Below are 21,148 nucleotides of genomic sequence, written 5' to 3' on the forward strand. Positions count from 1 at the left end.
TACTTCCATTAACAAACGATGTTAAACAAACAACAAGGCTAAATGAAAATTGTCTTACATGATCAGCCTATGCTTGGTGTTTAAGTCCTAGAAACTCTATAGATTTCCAAGCAAGACTGAAGAAACCGGAGTTTGTTTGAAAAAACAGCCACCAGCCAACTTTAAGCCCTTCTGTTTTACTTATGTATCGTTGCAACTGAACCAAATACTAATGCACAACTTACAGTGCCTTTAGGAAACCCAAACTATCTATTCAAGATTCTTCAGGCATACAATATGGCTAACTAAAATTACATATTTTAGGGAAATAATGCATGTAAAACACATTTCCCCCCATGATTATTATTATTTTTAATCTAAGGGGGAGGGGACAGAACAAATGGCTGCAAAATTGACACAGAAATTAAATTGGTTGATCTGTTCACCCCTGTTAACCTTTGTGGCACTTAGATTCAGAACATTACTTTAAGCACAAAAACATATTTGATTTGGCCACACTTACCTAGTTCCGCTCAATTGTTTTGTGGCAACTGATTGGAATAATAATAATAATAATAATAATAATAATAATAATAATAATAAAATTTATTTATATCCCGCCCTCCCCAGCCGAAGCCGGGCTCAGGGCGGCTAACAACTGTAAAATGATAAAACTTTCTAAAATCATTTCATTATAAAATTAATTCCAATCAAATTAATGGCAACCATTGGGCTAGAGTTCTGTGAGGATTGCCAAAGGAGGGAGTCAGGCTGTGCCCTGGCCAAAGGCCTGGTGGAACAGCTCTGTCTTGCAGGCTCTGCGGAAAGATGTCAAGTCCTGCAGAGCCCTAGTCTCTTGTGACAGAGCGTTCCACCAGATCGGAGCTACAGCCAAAAAAGCCCTGGCTCTGGTTGAGGCCAGCCTAACCTCTCTGTGGCCTGGGACCTTCAAGATGTTTTTGTTTGAAGACCGTAAGTTCCTCTGTGGGACATACCAGGAGAGGCGGTCCCGTAGGTACGAGGGTCCTAGGCTGTATAGGCTTTGAAGGACAACTCTTTATCTTTTGGGATGTCACAGGTATTCTGTAGAATATTAGGTGTTTGCAGGTGGCCTCTAAGATACCGACTGTACCACACAAGGCATTGTGCTGGAGAACATACACTTTGCTGGGTGTTTGGGGTGTGTAGTCTAGCTTTGCTAGGTATTGTCTGAATTGAATTACCTGTCTCCCATTCAGATTCCTAACATATCTCTATTACTCTGCAGCGGAAAAGCGAGTTGCCGTGGACGATTCCAGTTCCCTTTATGCAGGCATCCTCAGCTATGGGACTGGCTTTGTTCTTTTCATCTTGGTGGCCGTGGTGGTGGTTATCTATAGAATTAAAAGGCCCTCCAAAAAACCGATTAACACCACTACTGTTCAGAAAGTCTCCAAGTTCCCACTCAAGAGACAGGTAACAGAAAGTAGATACAAGGTTCCTATTCCTTCCTTATTATCTTTCCTTCCCCTTCACAATCTTCTGTCTAGATCAGAAACTTGCCCTGGTGATTTATGTCTCTGGAAGCTCTAAGTGAGATCTTTGAACGCTGTTAAGAGGAAATGGTTTCATCCACCTATTTTATCTTTGTTTTCATTATTTAAAAACAAAACAAATGTGTAAAATGTGGCCTGAAAATCTGGTGGTGATTTAAAATGTTCTGGTTTATAGATCCTGGTTTTCTTTATCTGGTTCTGCTAAGGTCTGACATTTATATAGTGTGTTAAACAGACCTGCTGGCTGAGAAAAAGGCGTAGACCTTTCATGTTGGCATAGTTCTGTGCTAGCAAGAGAAGACACGGCTGAACATGATTCTGCCCCAATGATGTAATTTGAATACAGTATTAGGCCTCTTTCTGGTGGGTGCTGTTGTGCATATGAAGTCTTGACCTCCACATTGTGTAGTAGCAGAACTGGAGGCACAGGGAAGGTCAAGTACCAGTAGTGCAGGGCTCACCTGGTGTGAGAGATTTGGAAGAGGGCAATTTTCCATTTTCTAGACGTTTGTTTCTCCTTTGTTTGAGCTTCAATCATTGCTGCATTAGATGAGTCAAAAGTGGTGACTTCTCTAACAATGAAGTCTTGGGAAAGCGGAAGTGTGGAGTCTCACTCTTGGGCTATGTGTTTTTCCTATACACTGGAAATGTTTTCTCAGGTGGGGAGATCTTTGATGGGAAGCATCTAGCAGAGGTAGATGGCTTGAGGAGCAGATCTAGGTTCTGACAGGCTGATAATGTCCAAGAGTTAGCAGATTCACTCCAGTTAGATGAGACAGATTATATTGCGTGTCTGCATGTTGCAGCTATTTCCCCTGTCAGCTAAACACCGTTGCGGAATTTGGGAGCTGTGCTGATTTAAAACAAAGTATGAGGACGCGTGTGGCGCTGTGGGTTAAACCACAGAGCCTAGGACTTGCCAATCAGAAGGTCGGCGGTTCGAATCCCCGCGACGGAGTGAGCTCCCGTTGCTCAGTCCCTGCTCCTGCCCACCTAGCAGTTCGAAAGCACGTCAAAATGCAAGTAGATAAATAGGTACCGTTCTGGCGGGAAGGTAAACGGCATTTCCGTGTGCTGCTCTGGTTCGCCAGAAGCGGCTTAGTCATGCTGGCCACATGACCCGGAAGCTGTACGCTGGCTCCCTCGGCCAGTAAAGTGAGATGAGTGCCGCAACCCCAGAATCGGTCACGACTGGACCTAATGGTCAGGGGTCCCTTTACCTTTATATGAGCTTGACATTTGCATATTAAGAAAGGAAGAACTGTGTGTCCATACTGCAGATTATTGAATGAAGCAAAGACTCTTCAGCTAATGCCCTTTTGCTATTCTCTTTCTATGACCTTATATGCTTGCTAATAGAAGCTGTTGGCAATAACACCTCGTTTGCTGTATTCAAGCAGGTATCTTTGGAGTCCAACTCCTCCATGAATTCCAATACTCCTCTAGTCAGGATCACCCGCCTTTCCTCCAGTGATGGACCAATGCTGGCAAACGTCTCAGAGCTAGAGCTGCCTGCTGACCCTAAGTGGGAACTGGCAAGATCTCGGTGAGGAAAATGTAGTTTTGAGCTGGTTGACTCTTATTTAGGTCTTTAATATACCACCTTTCATATAGCATCCCGAGTTACATGCTGACGTCTTTGCTTGTGTGTTTTGCTTCAGCCTGACTCTAGGAAAGCCATTGGGCGAAGGCTGCTTTGGGCAAGTGGTAATGGCAGAAGCAATGGGGATCGATAAAGAGAAACCGAACAAGCCTATCACTGTTGCTGTCAAGATGCTGAAAGGTACTGAGAACAGAGAATGGCAAGAACTAGTCTCCCACGTGCCTCTGCTCTCCATATTTTCCCTGATTTTCAGCCCTTCCCTGGGTTCCTCTGCATTGGTTGCTCCCAGGTTTCCTGCCCATAGCTGTCAACCGTCCCTTATTTGGCGGGAAACTCCCTTATCCCAGTGCCGTGTCCCGCTGCTGTCCCTTATTGATGATGTCCCTTAAATTTCCCGGGTTTCAAAGGAAGCAGCTCCTCTCCCTCCCTCCCTGCCGGCCAGGGAGGAGGGAGGCTCCAACTGTGTTGCTTGGCTGCGTTGCTCACCCAATAAGGAGTCTAAGAACGACTGGGGGTGGAGCTTGCATGCCTTGTGCCTAGCAGCATTGCCTGGAGACTCGCCTTTGCTCAGCGCTTCCCAGCGGAGAGGTGACAGTGTCTTTCCTTGCTGCATCCCCTTTGCCGGGTTGCTACGCTGTGGGAGCCACCGCTTGAGGCTTCGTTTGGCTGCTGGCCGGGCTTTCTGCCTTTGGCTCAGAGGAGCTCAGAAGTTGAACCTACCTGTGCTTGGAAAATCAGCTATGTTTCCCGCCTTCTGTGCCATCTCTCAGACTTCCGGGGCCCTGCTTAGCTTGTCCACCCCCTCGCCAAGCTGTCCTAGCTCTTTATAACCTTATGTCAGGCTACACCCTCTAGTTCTTCGGCGACGCTTCCTCTAGTTTCACCTCACAAATGGTCTTAAAAGAAAAGAAGCCCCAATGGCTGCTTCTTGCCCCGTTTGTTTATGTCTGCATTTATTTTCAAGCTGCTAAAAGGGAGGAAATAAGATAGAGAGGAAATAGTAAGCGGTGTATGCGGTGCAGGAATAATTTAATTCAAATTGGTGGCTCTCCTCATCCTTCAACCAGAAGTCTTATATTATTTCTGTTGTGACAGTTTTGAATCGTTGTCAGTGTTTAAGTAGAAGAGCAGCTCTACTTGACTGTGTTCATCCAGCTCCTTCTCCTGCATAAGCATGTCACTGAAAAGTCAGGTTAAATTTGGCATCATCATAATAATTTTATTTACCGTATTTTTCGCTCTATAAGGCGCACCAGACCACAAGTTTTTGGAGGAGGAAAACAAGGAAAAAAATATTCTGACTCTCAGAAGCCAGAACAGCAAGAGGGATGGCTGTGCAGTGAAAGCAGCAATCCCTCTTGCTGTTCTGGCTTCTGTGATAGCTGCGCAGCCTGCATTCGCTCCATAAGACGCACACACATTTCCCCTTACTTTTAGGAGGGAAAAAGTGAGTCTTATAGAGCAAAAAATATGGTAATTATTGGAAGGCCTTACCGGGCACCTGAGCCCACTGTATGGTGTAATCCAGAGTTCCCCAAACCTGGGACTCCATCTGTTTTTGAACTACAATCCCCATCATCCCTAGCTGGCAGGACCACATCTGGAAGCATCCTTCATTGCACCAAGTCGGTGTACCTGGCTTGGATGAGAGGCACCTCATGGGGACAGAGGTTACTGATCATATGTGCAGCCAGTTCCAGTGCAAAGCAGCTGTCAGGGAACTGACATCAGAGGCACGGGAGAAGGAGAGGCTCTCTGATTCTGCAGGAGAAGGTCCCAGCGCTAGGGGGAGACTCAGCTGGGAAGAAGGGGAAGAGAATGAGTGTAACACCAGGGATCCAGGAGAGCAACGGGACAGGGAGGTGCAGGGGCTCCAGGACTCTTCGCTGGAAGTTAGCGAGGAGAGCCCAAGCACCCCGCTGCCCACGCCCACCCTGCGCAGGAGACTCCCGCGCAGTGAGAGGCGGAGACGATTGGGCGTCAAACAACTCTTATGTTGGCAGCGCTTTAAGAAACGCCCACAGACAGATTCTACGAGTGACTAAGGGCAGCCACGCTGAGATGGGCTGTGCAGTCCGGAGGGTTTAACCAGGCAATCCGATGCTCAAACGGGGCAGGATTACGCACGAGTAACTCCCAACCACTACAGCAGCAAACGAAGGACTTGGGGTGTTCTTGAAGTATACGCGCCAAAGTATGAGTAGACATGGGCTGTATGGCACTGAGTGAATTCCATCCATGGCACATAATAAAACTCTGCTTTTCCTGATTGCTTCTTTTCCCTTTCCTGCATAGATGACGCCACGGACAAAGATCTTTCTGACTTAGTCTCAGAAATGGAAATGATGAAGATGATTGGGAAGCACAAAAACATCATTAATCTCTTGGGGGCCTGCACACAGGATGGTATGTTCCAGAGCACTGTGGCGGTTGATGAAGGTGGTCATATAATTGAATATTATTGATACTACTGCCTGGTCTGTTTTCAGTGTTTACAATTTGCATGCATCTATAGCTCTCCCATGGGACGCGGGTGGTGCTGTGGGTTAAACCACAGAGCCTAGGACTTGCCAATCAGAAGGTCGGCGGTTCGAATCCCCGCAACGGAGTGAGCTCTCGTTGCTCGGTCCCTGCTCCTACCAACCTAGCAGTTCGAAAGCACGTCAAAGTGCAAGTAGATAAATAGGTACTGCTGCATGGGAAGGTAAACTGCGTTTCCGTGTGCGGCTCTGGTTCGCCAGAAGTGGCTTAGTCATGCTGGCCACATGACCCGGAAGCTGTACGCCGGCTCCCTCGGCCAATAAAGCGAGATGAGCGCCGCAACCCCAGAGTCAGCCACAACTGGACCTAATGGTCAGGGGTCCCTTTACCTTTACCTTATAGCTCTCCCTCATGCCTCTTTGCTGCAATCTCTGTGAGAAGCCAAAAGTCTTCCGTTCTGGAAGAGACGTGCCAAATTACCACAGTCTAAATGGGCTTCTGTTTAGTGGCTTAAATGAGTTTCATGGATGCTTTGAGTCCTCTGCTATAGACCAGGAGCAGGGGGCTTTTTCTGGCTGGCAGGCCAGATTGTTACCTCCCCATCCCTTGGTGGACTAAATTTGGTAGGTGGGCGGGACCTATCAAACTATACAGAGCTGCTGGTGTATTTGAAAGGCCCCCAGAGTTTCCAACCACCTCGACACTGTCACCCTCTACTTTGGCACCGTTGTTGCTGGGTTTTGTGTGTGTTTGTTTCATCTGATGGTGGAGGAGCACTCTTCTTCTGAAGAAGTGCCTACCTTCTAGACTCAGAGGGGGAGGAACAAGCCAGGAGACATGCAGAAATATCTTCTTGCCCCTCATCAAATGGTAGCTTGTCAGTAGGAAAGAGTTCCTTTTGGACAAAAATATATTGTTTTTACTCCAGGTCCTCTCTATGTCCTGGTGGAATATGCATCAAAGGGGAACTTGCGAGAATACCTCAGAGCCCGTCGGCCACCTGGCATGGACTACTCTTTCGATACCTGCAAGCTGCCTGAGGAACAGTTAACATTTAAAGACTTAGTCTCCTGCGCCTACCAGGTGGCACGAGGGATGGAGTACCTGGCATCTCAGAAAGTTAGTATGCAGCTTTATAAGAAACTAGGGGTTGTCCCCCTGTTTGCCAACTCCACCCAGCCCTCCATCTCCCTAGACCTTGCGGGAGGAAAAAACCCCAACACAAATCCCTTAGACCAGGTGAAAGGAATAATAATAATAATAATAATAATAATAATAATTTATTATTTATTATTTATTCCCCAGCCACTCTGGGCGGCTTCCAACAAAATACTAAAATACGATAGCCCGTCAAACGTTAAAAGCTTCCCTAAACAGGGCTGCCTTCAGATATCTTCTAGAAGTCTGGTAGTTGTTTTTCTCTTTGACATCTGCTGGGAGGGCATTCCACAGGGCAGGCGCCACTACCGAGAAGGCCCTCTGCCTGGTACCCTGTAACTTGGCTTCTCGCAGGGAGGGAACCGCCAGAAGGCCCTCGGCACTGGACCTCAGTGTCTGGGCAGAACGATGGGGGTGGAGATCCTCCTTCAAGTATACTGGGCCAAGGCCGTTTAGGGCTTTAAAGGTCAACACCAACACTTGTAATTGTGCTTGGAAACGTACTGGGAGCTAATGTAGGTCTTTCAAGACCGGTGTTGTGTGGTCTCTGCGGCCGCTCCCAATCACCAGTCTAGCTGCCCCATTCTGGATTAGTTGTAGTTTCCGGGTCACATTCAAAGGTAGCCCACATAGAGCGCATTGCAGTAGTCCAATCAAGAGATAACTAGAGCATGCACCACTCTGGTGAGACAGGTAGGGTCTCAGCCTGTGTACCAGATGGAACTGGTAAACAGCTGCCCTGAACACAGAATTGACCTGCGCCTCCATGGACAGCTGCGAGGGGTACAGTTACCCCATTCAGGACCACGGCGTCCTCTACACCTGCCCACCTCCTGTCCCCCCAAAACAGTACTTCTGTCTTGTCGGGATTCAACGTTAATCTGTTTGCCGCCATCCATCCTCCAACCGCCTCCAGACACTCACACAGGACCTTCACCGCCTTCACTGGTTCTGATTTGAAAGAGAGGTAGAGCTGGGTATCATGCGCATACTGATGGACACTCAGCCCAAACCCCCTGATGATCTCTCCCAGCATGTAGATCTTGAAAAGCATGGGGGAGAGGGCAGAACCCTGAGGCACCCCACAAGTGAGAGCCCAGGGGTCTGAACACTCATCCCCCAACACCACTTTCTGAACACGCCCCAGGAACCTTTTTGGCTCTCTCTTCATAGGTCAGCATTAACAGATGGGTGGGGCAATCCACATGTCAATAATGTGGTGTTATTGTGACCTCACACGATTGGTGGGTTGCCCTGCCCACCTGTCAAAATCCCAGCATCAGAGGTTGAAAGGGGGAGGGCAGGAAGACTTTGCAAAGCCCACCCCTCGCTGATACTTGCAACCTTTTGCAATTCCCCTCAACGTCTCCTTCACACTCTCAAGGTTGAAGGTGCAAAAGAAAAGAGCAAGGGAGATCACCAACCTCGGCTACCAACCTTCCGTCAACAAATAGGTTGCTACAAAGCAGTTCATTCTGCACAAAGGATTAAATGGCACCCCACTGCCTTGAACTTAGAATTTAGATGATGCAGCGGCTCATAAACAATATATGCTCGTTATTTCATTTTGTAAACATCTTAATTAATGCACGTTTCTTGGGGGCCCCCCCATTCTTTTTCAGTGTATCCATAGGGACTTGGCAGCTAGAAATGTTTTGGTGACAGAAGACAATGTGATGAAGATAGCTGACTTTGGCCTTGCCAGAGATGTTCACAACATTGATTATTACAAGAAGACAACCAATGTGAGTGAAAAGCTCTCAAACATGAAGCCATTCTGGCTACTTAAAGAGCTGGACATCTTCTGGGCATTAAATAGCTTTGCCTTGCATTCTTTTTTAGCAATTCAAGTGAAAGTGAGGCCCTGGGTTTTACTTGAATGTTCACTGTTTTCAGTTTTGTAAGTCAGTAACTCAGTTGGCTTCTGAGAGAGAGATTAATACAACTTGTTACACACATTCTGGACACCTTTCAATTTCAAGTCCACAAACAAAACCCAGTCTAATTTTGTTCAGTACAGTGGTGCCCCGCAAGACGAATGCCTCGCAAGACGGAAAACTCGCTAGACGAAAGAGTTTTCCGTTTTGGAGGTGCTTCGCAAAACAAATCTCCTATGGGCTTGCTTCGCAAGACGGCAATGTCTTGCGAGTTCCTGCTGGTTTTTTTCCCTCCCCCCCCTTTCTAAGCCACTAAGCCGCTTATCAGCTGATCCGATCAGCAGATAAGCCGCTAAAAGCCGCTAATAGCGCTAATCCGCTAATCTGTCAATGGGCTTGCTTCGCAAGACGAAAAAACCGCTAGACGAAGAGAATCACAGAACAGATTCTTTTCGTCTTGCGAGGCACCACTGTATTTTGAACAGGATAGGCTAGAAATAACACATTTATTCTTAAACTAACATTAAAAACTATCCCAACTTTCAGAAAAACATTTTTGACAAAAGCTGAGAATTAATATATATATATATATATACTACAAGCAGAAAAGGGATCTAACAAAGGAATTATTCAAAAGTCAAACTTCTTCAGCCATGTGATTTATTCATTTTAACAGAGAAGTAGTCGCAGTCTCGGCTGCATCTGGCAATAGGTATAGCTGTACCCGGCAAATACTGAGTGCTTTTTTTTCTGGGCGTACTCAAGGTTGCGCAGACTGGTACCTTTTTTTAAAATGTTAAAAGTGTGGCACAATTGGAATGAATTTCAGGAACCAAAATGCTTTTTTCAGTGAATGAGATTATAGTTAATTGTTGTAGCTTGTCTTCACTTACCCCACCCTGCTCACAGTTGTGAAGAATATTCCTACACTATGAATGGTCCGTGTCACCATTAAGAAAAAGAGGTAGGAACAGGCCAATATATATGTGGACTGTCCCTGGACCAAGCGACTTTTCTTCAAGTTCTCAAAGTTCTTAACCTAGCTCAAGGTAGTCATCTGAAATAGCCGGACGTTTAACTGAGAATTAATCACAGTCAGACCATCATTTGAAAAATAAGACTTACCCCAAAATGGCAACTAGGCATTCTGTTCTGGAGACTGTAACCTTGGTCTAAGGACCCATTTAGCGTCTAGCTTATATATCTGCATTCCTAACACTACACTGTACTCAAATACAGTTGTATGTTAGAAGCCGAACGCCTTGGTTCCTGAACAAATCGGCTCCCGAACGATCGAAACCCGGAAGAGTGTTCCAGTTTTTGAATGATTTTCGGAATGTCCGGTGCAGCTTCCGATTGGCTGCAGGACGTTCCTGCAGCCAATCAGAAGCCGCGTTTTGGTTTTCAAAGGATTCTGGGAGTCAAACAGATTCCCGGAACGCATTCTGTTTGAAAACCAAGGTACCTCTGTACCGTCTCATACTGTGTTGTGTTTGTGGCTGCGAAGCCTTTTCCTCTACACTGCCTGTGTCAGGGAGGAGGGAAAGAGTGTGGTCAGAGGGTTAGAAGAGAAGGACAGCAGAGACAGCATAGTGGGCAAAGCTTTCTCCCATGACCCCTTGAGGTGAGGGATGTCGTATGACTTCAGAGCACTAAACACCTTGCACTGAAGGATGCAGTTAGTATGAAGAGAAAGTAATTGTGGGCTGTGGGGGTCAAATAGCTTGATCAGTTCACCCATGTTCATTATTTGTTTGGCCTGGTCACTAAGGAAAATGTTTCAGGCTGGATTATAGTTGAATGTTCAGTTGGTGCCAGAATGGCTGGGTGAAATTGCTGATGGGTCTTTCCTTTTCATCTCCCTAAATTACAGGGTCGACTGCCTGTGAAATGGATGGCTCCAGAAGCATTGTTTGACCGTGTGTATACGCACCAGAGTGATGTGTAAGCACTGCCCGCGGTTTTAAACAGCGAAAGCAAAAAAAGCAAAACACAAAAGTCATGGGAACAATTGTAACGCCAAGCTGAGACGGGATCTTGTCAATATGTGCATGAATAATTTTGAATTCACCAATGTAGTGGAAAACTTAACAAAGAGTAATAGACAGGCTGTCAGCTACCTGATTAAATGCTCATCTTAATTTCAGACTAGGTGTCTGGGATTTCTATTGAGCTGCCTCAACAGAGATCTGCAAGTGCCTAGTAAAAAAATAAAATGGCTCAGGCAATTAGTCATTCTATTGATGACTTGTTAGCTGTGCATGGCTGCCCAGAAACAAAACAGAAGCCCCCACCTCCATCTCCTTTCCCAAAAGTCTCATTGAATTCTAAAACCTTTGGTTCCCAGATGGTCCTTCGGAGTGCTGCTATGGGAGATCTTCACTTTGGGAGGGTCCCCCTACCCAGGAATTCCAGTTGAGGAACTCTTCAAACTCCTAAAGGAAGGCCATCGCATGGATAAGCCAGCAAACTGCACCCATGATTTGTAAGTTGTCAGTCTGGAAACAACTTCCATTTTTGTAAGACATGTTTCTGAGTCTGAGGAGAAGGGGGTGTCTTTCATTCAACTGCTTCAGTCCCACATTCTCTCTTTGTGTGTGTATTTCTTGGTGCCACCTCTACCAAACGGAGACAGAAGAGCAACGTCCAGCCACTTTTGATTGATGGGGTCTGTGTGGAGAGGGTAACAACGTTCAGATTTTTGGGCATTGAATTACAAGAGGATCTGTCCTGGAGTGTCAACACAAGGGGGCTTGTGAAGAAGGCGCAGCAGAGACTGTACTTTTTGAGAATACTAAGGAAAAACCATCTTCCGCAGAAACTGCTGCTTGCCTTCTATCACTGTGCCATTGAGAGCGTGCTCACTTATGGCTTATGTGTGTGGTACGGAAGCTGTACTACCCAGGACAGGATGGGGTTGTGCAGGGTTGTTAAGGCAGCAGAGAGCATTGTTGGCTGCCCACTCTCCACCTTAGAGCAGATTTATGCCACAAGGTGCCATAGGAAGGCACTGGACATAGTAAAAGATCCATCGCATCCTGGTCACTGTCTCTTCGAGCTCTTGCCATCGGGACGGAGATACAGGACGATGAAGACAAGAACGAGCCGTCTTAAGAACAGCTTCTTCTCCAGAGCGATCTCGGCCCTGAATGGGAAGCCAGGACTTTGAAAGTCATCTAATCTCCCTTGCTGTATTATACTGTATTGTTTAATTAGTGTTTTTATGGAGCAGTCAAGTAATTTCGTTGTCCCCGAAGGGGGCAATGACAATAAAGATATTATTATTATTATTATTATTATTATTATTATTATTATTATTATTATTCATCAATCCCTGCTGTGAAGGGCCTTCCTCCTGCTTTCATGTGCACACACACAGTAAAGATTTCTTGATGTTTTGATAGCCACGTAAAGCTATTGCTATGCCATGATTGAGAGTTGGGCTAGACTCAAAAGTAGGATGAAGTCAACCAACCAACCATAGAAACGGCAGCTGATGCCTTCAATAAAATACTATAAGGCAGACTTACTCGCAACTGCCGTTTCTATAGTTGGCTGGTTGTCTTGACTCCACTTTGAGTCCAGCCCAACTCTCAGTCATGGCATAGTGAGCAACACAAACCTATTTTTCACCAGGCTTGGTTGGATTTTGAATGCTGCTTTGCACATGGAATGATTGCGAGCTGTGAGAACAAACCAAAGCACACCATAGAAATGAAGAAAGTGGGGAGGGAGGAGGAAAGAAAACATTGGTGCAGCTACTCCTTCTCCAATCAGTGGAAGGGACCAGGCTGGTCTCCTCCTTGACAGGACGATATTCCCGGGGGAAAGGCAGGCAGCCTCTCGAGGGCTCTTGGACTCTGGCCACGGTGTGCCTCCCTTCAGCTTCACAGTGATGAGTAGCAATGAGTGATTGAAACTCTTTTATTGCCTTTCATTTTAAGCCAACCGCTCTTTGGTGAATCAGTCTGGCCGTGTGTGTGCACATGCATGCATAAAAACAAGGAACCGTTCCAGTCCTTTTGTCCATTTTATATCTCTCGCTGCTGTTTCGTAGGATAGCGTTTGGCTCAAGCTTCGGTTTCACGGCCTTCCATTTCTTTTTGAGTGTAAGATTTTGGACTCCCATCTGCAGCAAGCGCAACCCCAGCCACAGGCGAATGCCCATGTCCTTCCTAAACATTTGCCCTATATTCTCCCTTTCCCCAGGTACATGATTATGAGGGAGTGCTGGCATGCTGTGCCTTCCCAGCGGCCAACCTTTAAGCAACTAGTTGAAGACCTGGATAGAGTCCTGATAGTGACCTCAACTGATGTGAGTATTGCCTTACTTTCTGGCACGCTGGGGCTAATTTGCACCTGCCTCTCAAAGTTTAGATGCTTTATTCAAACATGCGCGAGTCTTACAGTGCTCTAGACTGTGTGAAGGGAGTAAATATGTTAGCAGTCAGCCCCACGAGATAATACATTTTTCTTTCTTTCACTTTTAAGTTTCATTATAACTTGGAGAGGATATGTTTGCATTGCCATTACACAACACTGAAACGACACAAATTAAATACAGTTGTGTGTGTTTTAATAATATTTATTAATTTTCCCATTTTAACATTCCAATCAAAACACATCATACATTCCGAATTACAGTGGTGCCCCGCAAGACGAATGCCTCGCAAGACGGAAAACCCTTTCTAGCGGGTTTTTCGTTTTTGAGCTGCTTCGCAAGACGATTTTCCCTATGGGCTTGCATTGCAAGACAAAAACGTCTTGCGAGTGTTCCGATTTTTTTTCGCTTCCCCCCCCTTTTCTAAGCCGCTAATAGCCTTTTAGCCGCTAATCCGCTAAGCCTTTAATAGCCGCTAATAGCTTTTTAGCCGCTAATCCGCTAAGCCTTTAATAGCCGCTAAGCCTTTAATAGCCGCTAAACCGCTAATAGCGCTAATCCGCTAAGCCGCTAATAGGGTTGCTTCGCAAGACAAAAAAACCGCTAGACGAAGAGACTCTCGGAACGGATTAATTTTGTCTTGCGAGGCACCACTGTATACAAATTATTCAGTAATTAAACAATCCAAATATTATGCCAAATTATAAATTTTTCAGGGAGACTTCACCATGCTCTGAGGTCGGAGGGGACCTGATCATCTCATACTTCTAATGCTTCTCATATTCATTTCCAATGGTTCCCATAAGTCAATACAAACATAGAAGGTGGTGCTGTGGGTTAAACCACAGAGCCTAGGACTTGCTAATCAGAAGGTTGGAGGTTCAAATCCCCGTGATGGGGTGAGCTCCCGTTGCTCGGTCCCTGCTCCTGCCAACCTAGCAGTTCGAAAGCACGTCAAAGTGCAAGTAGATAAACAGGTACCGCTCCAGCGGGAAGGTAAACGGCGTTTCCGTGCGCTGCTCTGGTTCGCCAGAAGCGGCTTAGTCTTGCTGGCGTGTGGCATTGTGGGAGATGAGGTCAGCAATGCAACCACTACCGGTGCTTGGAATCATAGCAGCCCTCACCACAGATCTTCATGGGCAGAGACCAGGGTATTTTGCAACCAAGACGTGGAACTCCCAGTTCTAACCTAAGGCATGAGGTATCGCTACGAAAGAGTCACCGATTTCTCCCTCTCTTATTATCCGTGCCATTGTTCTTCTTGCAGGAGTACATTGACCTGTCAGTGCCTTTTGAGCAATATTCGCCTGCGGAGCAGGATACCCAGAGTGCCTGCTCTTCAGGAGACGACTCTGTATTTGCACACGATCTTCTCTCCGATGAACCCTGTCTTCCCAAACAGCAAGGAAACGGCACCGTCAGGACATGATGGCAGACACCCGCAAGGAAGAGACTCGTGAATGTACGTCTTGGGGAAGTCCGGGAGAAAAACCTGAGGGAGGATTTCATTACTCTGCTCCGTGGCACAGAAGATTTGTCTTGCCGCGAAGCCGTACAAATTCCCCCCGTTTTGTTATTTGAAAAAAGGAACCAGCGCCAGCACTGTTTGGTCTGAAGGAACGAATTTTGTGCAGGTTAGCAGCATCCAGGTAGACAATGCCTTATCTAGAGGGTGCCGAACCCACAGCCTCCAATCAGATTTCCACTGTGATTTTTCTGTGTCTGTAGTACCAGGGTGGGAAGTGGGGTTTTTTTTTCATCTTTTAAAGAGAAAAGCATGTAAAGAATGTAGGAATTCCTTTTCAGAATGCAATCATCACATTAATCTTTTGGGTGGAGCTCGAAAGCCCCATTGCCTGCAGGGATTCATACATTTATGTAAATATCTTTTGGAATATATAGATATATATTCACCATCCGCTTTGGAGGAATTTGAAAGCCATTTTGAAGAGTTTGTCACTCTTAAAAAGTATTAGTCCACTTAAAAAGCTGCCTTGGATTGGCCACAGTGAAGAATTAGCTGTCTCTTGCACTAGATTCAGGAACAGATTAAAATAATATATGGAGACAGGAAAGAACTTGACTGGAGGTGTTGCAAGGTGTAATTTTAAAAAAAAAACGGGGGGTGTCACTTTTTGTGTATGATTGCATTGTGGTGAGCTTGTTCTATATTTTTCCAGCGGGTTGCTTATATATTGTAAGCAGCGTTGGACCCAAATCTTGCTACGTGCTCTATTTATTTTCCAACTTTCCAGTGTGTTTAGAAATTCTACAATGGGGCGTAAAATATCTCGCAATGAATTCCCACAACCTTTTCCCCCAAAGGTTCTTTTCCTCTACCAGCAGATACTTGGAGAACGTAATTACGGGTACCTGTAAACAAAGCTCCTTTTAACGCATCACAAAAAGTTCCTATTCGCTCGCGTTGTTTTTATGTTTGTGTGTGGAAACCATTAATGCAGCCGCTAGCCAGATGGAAAAAGAACTTCTCCAAGTCTCAAACCTTTCTATCTAGAATATACTGATTTAAGAGGGTGATTGTTGTTGTTTTTATCTCGCCTGCTTTCTTGTGTTTAAAAAAATAATATTTTAACATCATGTATATTTGTAAAATTATTTATAGATATTAACATATTCTGTTCCTCGGTTTAAATTGTTTAGTGTTAATGTATACATTAATTTTTTCACAAAATCTGAGGTTTTAACTTATTGAAAGTATGGGAAGATAAATTAATCAATATTTTTCTTCTGAGTTTGTGGGAAATATTAAAAGAATGTATAGTTGTACAGTCGTATAACAAATCACTGTTAATACTAGATTTTTCTTTTCAAATAAAACAAACAAGTTTTCCCTAGGTTGCAGTAAGTATATATGCATTCTGTAATACATTAGTGTTAAATCCAAACAGATGGCAGCAGAGATTTTTTTTACTTCTGTGTAAGAACCAAGAAATCTTTCATCGCTTTTACCACTGTGCATTAAGGGAGGGAGTAGGAATGAGTGCATTTTTTATATTTTTTGAATGAAGGTGTTCTTTGTGGTGGACTTGATGACAGCGAAGCTGAAAGTTGACTGCAAATGATGTGTGCGTTTGAGGGTTCCCCCCCGCCCTTACCAGCCAGTCCCATTTATATTTTCCTGCTGGAGAAATGGGGATAAAATAATATTTAAATTATAAGTAGGGAAAGTTTGATTGTAGTCTTTGAGCCTAACATTTCGTTTGGAGGGGGGAGGGAATGGCAATATTGCCCAGTTTTGTACATTGAAAAACTGTGTGTGCTAGACAATTCTGTCAAAGCACTTTCGATAACCAGGAGACATACAAAATGGAATAAGACCAATAGAATTGTAAATGCTAGGAACTTTTAACTCTTCCCACCACAGAGAAAGATGTCTGTAGTGATCCTGAGATGTTTCTTTCTTCCATCTCCAGATCGTAAATTTCACTGAAGTAACAAGATAGTCCCCATTCCAGTTTGGTACTCATTCTATAATAAGGATTTTATCAAAATAGTTAATTTATAGTGAAGTTTCAAAGAGTTTTTTAAAATAAATATATATATATATATATATATATAGATTTATATAGATAACTACTTTTTGCAATAAAGAATTATTGTATTTTCCTACAGTGTATGCTAGTTTTGTACATTCCAAGAATCTGAAAAGTTGCTGTTCAATCCAGAACAATGTACAAATGTGTGCCTGAGTTCATTTAGATATTATAAATATATAAGCGTTATATATAAATAAATATAATTTATTGAGTTTTTACAAAGATGTATTGTTGTAAACTTGCCCAGTCTTTTAACATTCAGCTCTTATGCAATTTTATAGCCAGGATTTTAAAAGCTTAAACTTTTCTTTAAATCTTTTTTTTATGATTGCTATTATTCCTGCTGATTTCACAAGCTATACGTTTACATGATTTGATATTTTTGAGGAAAAGCTTCTTTATCTCCTAGTTTCTGTATTATTATGTTTGCTTGGCAGCTGCAGCTGCTAAAAGATGTGAAACAAACCAACACCGCTTTGCCTTTGTTTGCCTGGCCTCAAAATAAAAAAGGAAAGTTGAATGTAATTTCGCCTCTCAATTCATTTCTCAGTCTCTAAAGAGTCTTTTCAAGAGCAAACCTTCGCTTTCGCGTAGTATTTCATGTATCCAGTGGCATAGGAAGGTCAGGTGGTACCCGGTGCGAAAAATTTCTTGTCACTGCCCCAGTGGCGTAGCGTGGGTTGTCAGCACCCGGGGGAAGGCAAGTAATTTGCACCCCCTAACCCTAACCCCCAGATGTTGCGCCCGGTGCGGCCGGCCCTCCTGCACCCCCCACGCTACGCCACTGCACCGCCCACATTGAAATTGTTAAAAGAAGGAAAAATAAGATACAATTGCAAGTGTTATTTTCTGGTTTATTTACTTAACATTGTGAGCATAAGCACTTAAAATCTTTTTTTCACGATGGGAATTTCTTATGGATGATTTTTTTTACTTAATTTCGCCATTTTGCAGCCTACTGTTGATGTGGGCTACAGGCAGCTAAGGTGCTGTGTGAGTACAACTGCAAAAAACAAGCACCAGTGTGGATATGCCCCCACTCTTAAAAGAGCTGACCAAGAGGAGCCAGTGGCGGAGGAAGGGGGGTGCGGGCCACCCCGAGTGTCATCATTGGGGGGGGTAACAAAATGACAAAAATATGAGCGTTTTGGGGTTTTTTTAATGGGCTCACAAAACTTTGGAGTTCAGTCAACAAATGTTACAAAATGTGGCTGGCACTGGGCCATAGCTGTCAACTTACAGATTTGAAAATAAGGGACCAGCAGCCTCAAAAATAAGGGATCAGCAGCCAAAATAAGGGATTTGGGCTTAGTTTATACATCAATCCGGCACTGATGGAGCCATGCTGCTTTGGCTGCCACTGACTGTGTTTTGCAGGGGTTGGACTAGATGATCCTAAGGGTCTACAACTCCCACCAAAGAAGAGTGGCAGACAAAACTGATGAACAGCGTTGAGATGGCAAAGCTTACAGGCAGAATTAGAAACCAGGAAGAGGACCTCTTTAATAAAGAATGGGGAAAGTTTATAATTTATTTGAAAAGCTATTGTAAAGAGTTACATACATTGGTAGGATTGACAGAAAACTTGTAGTAAAAATGTGAACTGTGGATGGACAAATGATTTATAAAAATAGAGTTATGAAAGGGATGCAGAGGGGAAATCACTACATGAAGATGCTGCACTGGTTGGAGGGGATGATAAGCAGCATGTCGGGGCTGCCGTCGTCCTGGCGCAAGGAGTTCCACCGGCCCTTCCCTGACCGAGAGAAGGGGGAGGGGGAGAGACTCTTGTCCACGCCGCCCGCGAGCCCGGCATGAGGCGGTTGTGGTGCCATCGCGGCCCTGAAGCACCGCCCTTCTGCGTCCCTCCCCATCCCCTCCTCTTCCTCCTCCCTCAGGCCGCCTCCTCATCCGCCACTGCCGCCTCCAGCTTCCCCTAGCAGCGCAGCTGAAATCTCGCAAGAGAGGGGCTGCCTGCCCTCCCGCCGCCACCCATCTCCTCACGATGCACCCCTGAGGGAGAAAAGGGAGAGACGGAGACACGGCAGCTCGTGCGCACGCTCTCTCTCGTGGCGGAGGACCCCGAGCCGCTGCTTCCCTCCAGAGCCGGGCAAGCATGAAACCCGGGAAATTTAAGGGACATCATCAATAAGGGACAGCAGCGGGACACGGCACTGGGATAAAGGAGTTTCCCGCCGAATGAGGGACAGTTGACAGCTATGCACTGGGCGCCACACTGCAGGGGCCGACACTTACCGCAGGGCCTGCAGTGTGCCTGAGCCATGCGTCTCTCCTGGGAGTGACGTGGTGGCTTGGGGGCATGCATGCTCCGTGCTGCCTGAAATGGCAGCGTGGGACTTGCGCCTGACCTCTGCCTGTCCCTCCGCCACCCTACAGCTGAGGGGAGGTGGCGGAGAGGCTCCACGCAGCGTGCCCCGCCCCCATGGGTGGCTCGCCCCAACCCCAGCTGCAGGGCACACATTCCGCACCCGGCACCTGAGTCACTAACTACGCCGCTGAGAAGAGCGCTGCTGAATCCCACCCAGAACAGAATCCTGTTCTCACAGGATGCCTATAGGAAACCCTCAAACATATACCTTCCAATACATGGGTAGGCAAACTAAGGGTTGGATCCGGCCCAATCGCCTTCTAAATCCAGCCCGCGGACGGTCCAGGAATCAGTGTGTTTTTACATGAGTAGAATGTGTCCTTTTATTTAAAATGCATCTCTGGGTTATTTGTGGGGCATAGGAATTCATTCATATATATTTTTTCAAAATATAGTCCGGCCCCCCACAAGGTCTGAGGGATAATGGACCGGCCCCCTGCTGAAAGTTTGCTGACCCCTGTTCCAATACATCTGGCGGCAATGGATGGCGGCAAACAGATTGAGATTGAATCCTGACAAGACAGAAGTACTGTTTCTGGGGGACAGGAGGCGGGCAGGTGTGGAGGATTCCCTGGTCCTGAATGGGGTAACCGTGCCCCTGAAGGACCAGGTGCGCAGCCTGGGAGTCATTTTGGACTCACAGCTGTCCATGGAGGCACAGGTCAAATCTGTGTCCAGGGCAGCTGTGTACCAGCTCCATCTGGTACGTAGGCTGAGACCCTATCTGCCCGCGGACTGCCACGCCAGAGTGGTGCATGCTCTGGTTATCTCCCGCTTGGACTACTGCAATGCGCTCTACATGGGGCTACCTTTGAAGGTGACCCGGAAACTACAACTAATCCAGAATGCAGCAGCCAGACTGGTGACTGGGAGCGGCCACCGAGACCATATAACACCGGTCATGAAAGACCTACATTGGCTCCCAGTACGTTTCCGAGCACAATTCAAAGCGTTGGTGCTGAGCTTTAAAGCCCTAAATGGCCTCAGTCCAGTATACCTGAAGGAGCGTCTCCACCCCCATCGTTCTGCCCGGGCGCTGAGGTCCAGCGCCGAGGGCCTTCTGGCAGTTCCCTCACTGCGAGAAGCCAAGTTACAGGGAACCAGGCAGAGGGCCTTCTCGGTGGTGGTGCCCTCCCTGTGGAACGCCCTCCCACCAGATGTCAAAGAGAACAACAACTACCAGACTTTTAGAAGACATCTGAAGGCAGCCCTGTTTAGGAAAGTTTTTAATGTTTGATGTATCACAGTATTTTAATATTCTTTTGGAAGCCGCCCAGAGTGGCTGGGGAAACCCAGCCAGATAGGCGGGGTATAAATAATAAATTATTATTATTAAATTATTATTTATGCACCAGCAAGATCTTGCACCTTTGCTGGTGCTATGTACAAACTTCTGAAAGGCACAATATTATTTCATCTTGCCCTATCCCCACCCCAGTTGTGCGGCAACTGAAATGTCTATGGGTGCTTCCAGCTGGGGGTGCTTCCTTCCAGCTTCCCCACACGCCCCCCCCCTTGCACCCGCTACACCACCCGGAGCCTCTCAGCCGCTTGGCCTCCCTGCCCCCTGCGTGTCACTGGCGCTCTTTGCATAGGCGGCGCTCCCCGCCGGCAGCCCCCTTTATGGGCTCTCCCCTCACGCCAGCCGAGCCCAGGGCAGGGGCGCGAGGAGAGGCAGGCATGCAGTGCGCCACAGCCCCGCCTCCTTTCACCCCTCCTCCTCTTTTTTTCCCTCCTCCTCCTGCAATAGCAGCAGCACCGCCGCCAGCGTCTCCTTCAGTCGCTCTGAGGCAGCTGCCCAGGCAGGAGTGGCGCGGCGCGGCGTCCCTTACCTTGGAAATTTTTTATATATTTATTTCAAAAACACATATTTTTGCCATTTTGTCACCCCCTCAGTGATGACACCCAGGGCAGCCTGCACCCCCCTTCCTACGCCTCTGCCTTCAGGTGTCTTCTAAAAGCCAGATAGTTGTTTATTTCCTTGACACCTGATGGGAGGGCGTTCCACAGGGCGGGCGCCACCACCGAGAAGGCCCTCTGCCTGGTTCCCTGTAACCTCACATCTCTCTGTGAGGGAACTGCCAGAAGGCCCTTGGAGCTGGATCTCAGTGTCCTGGCAGAACGATGGGGGTGGAGATGCTCCTTCAGGTATACTGGGCCGTTCAAGGGGCAGTGCTGGATTAGACCC

At 46.3% G+C, this 21,148-nt stretch overlaps 1 protein-coding gene across 5 annotated transcripts in view; it reads left to right on the forward strand.

Annotated features, from left to right (window-relative positions):
- The window catches only part of FGFR3 (fibroblast growth factor receptor 3), a 69,185-nt gene extending 52,089 nt beyond the window's left edge, over window positions 1–17,096 (forward strand). For 2 of the 5 annotated variants that reach the window (XM_082223076.1, XM_082223079.1), the window contains exons 9-18: window positions 1,247–1,440; window positions 2,915–3,060; window positions 3,176–3,297; window positions 5,413–5,523; window positions 6,527–6,717; window positions 8,379–8,501; window positions 10,507–10,577; window positions 10,981–11,118; window positions 12,843–12,948; window positions 14,282–17,096. In XM_082223076.1, the coding sequence (XP_082079202.1) occupies window positions 1,247–1,440; window positions 2,915–3,060; window positions 3,176–3,297; window positions 5,413–5,523; window positions 6,527–6,717; window positions 8,379–8,501; window positions 10,507–10,577; window positions 10,981–11,118; window positions 12,843–12,948; window positions 14,282–14,443 (1,364 nt within the window). In that variant the 3' untranslated portion in view covers window positions 14,444–17,096. Of the gene's footprint in view, window positions 1–1,246; window positions 1,441–2,911; window positions 3,061–3,175; window positions 3,298–5,412; window positions 5,524–6,526; window positions 6,718–8,378; window positions 8,502–10,506; window positions 10,578–10,980; window positions 11,119–12,842; window positions 12,949–14,281 lie in introns of all 5 variants that reach the window. The other 3 variants (XM_082223077.1, XM_082223080.1, XM_082223078.1) reach the window with 2 other exon arrangements.
- The last annotated feature ends 4,052 nt before the right edge of the window (window positions 17,097–21,148 follow it).

This window comes from Podarcis vaucheri (genome assembly GCF_965113315.1).
Source record: "Podarcis vaucheri genome assembly, chromosome: 5".
Lineage (NCBI taxonomy): Eukaryota > Metazoa > Chordata > Lepidosauria > Squamata > Lacertidae > Podarcis > Podarcis vaucheri.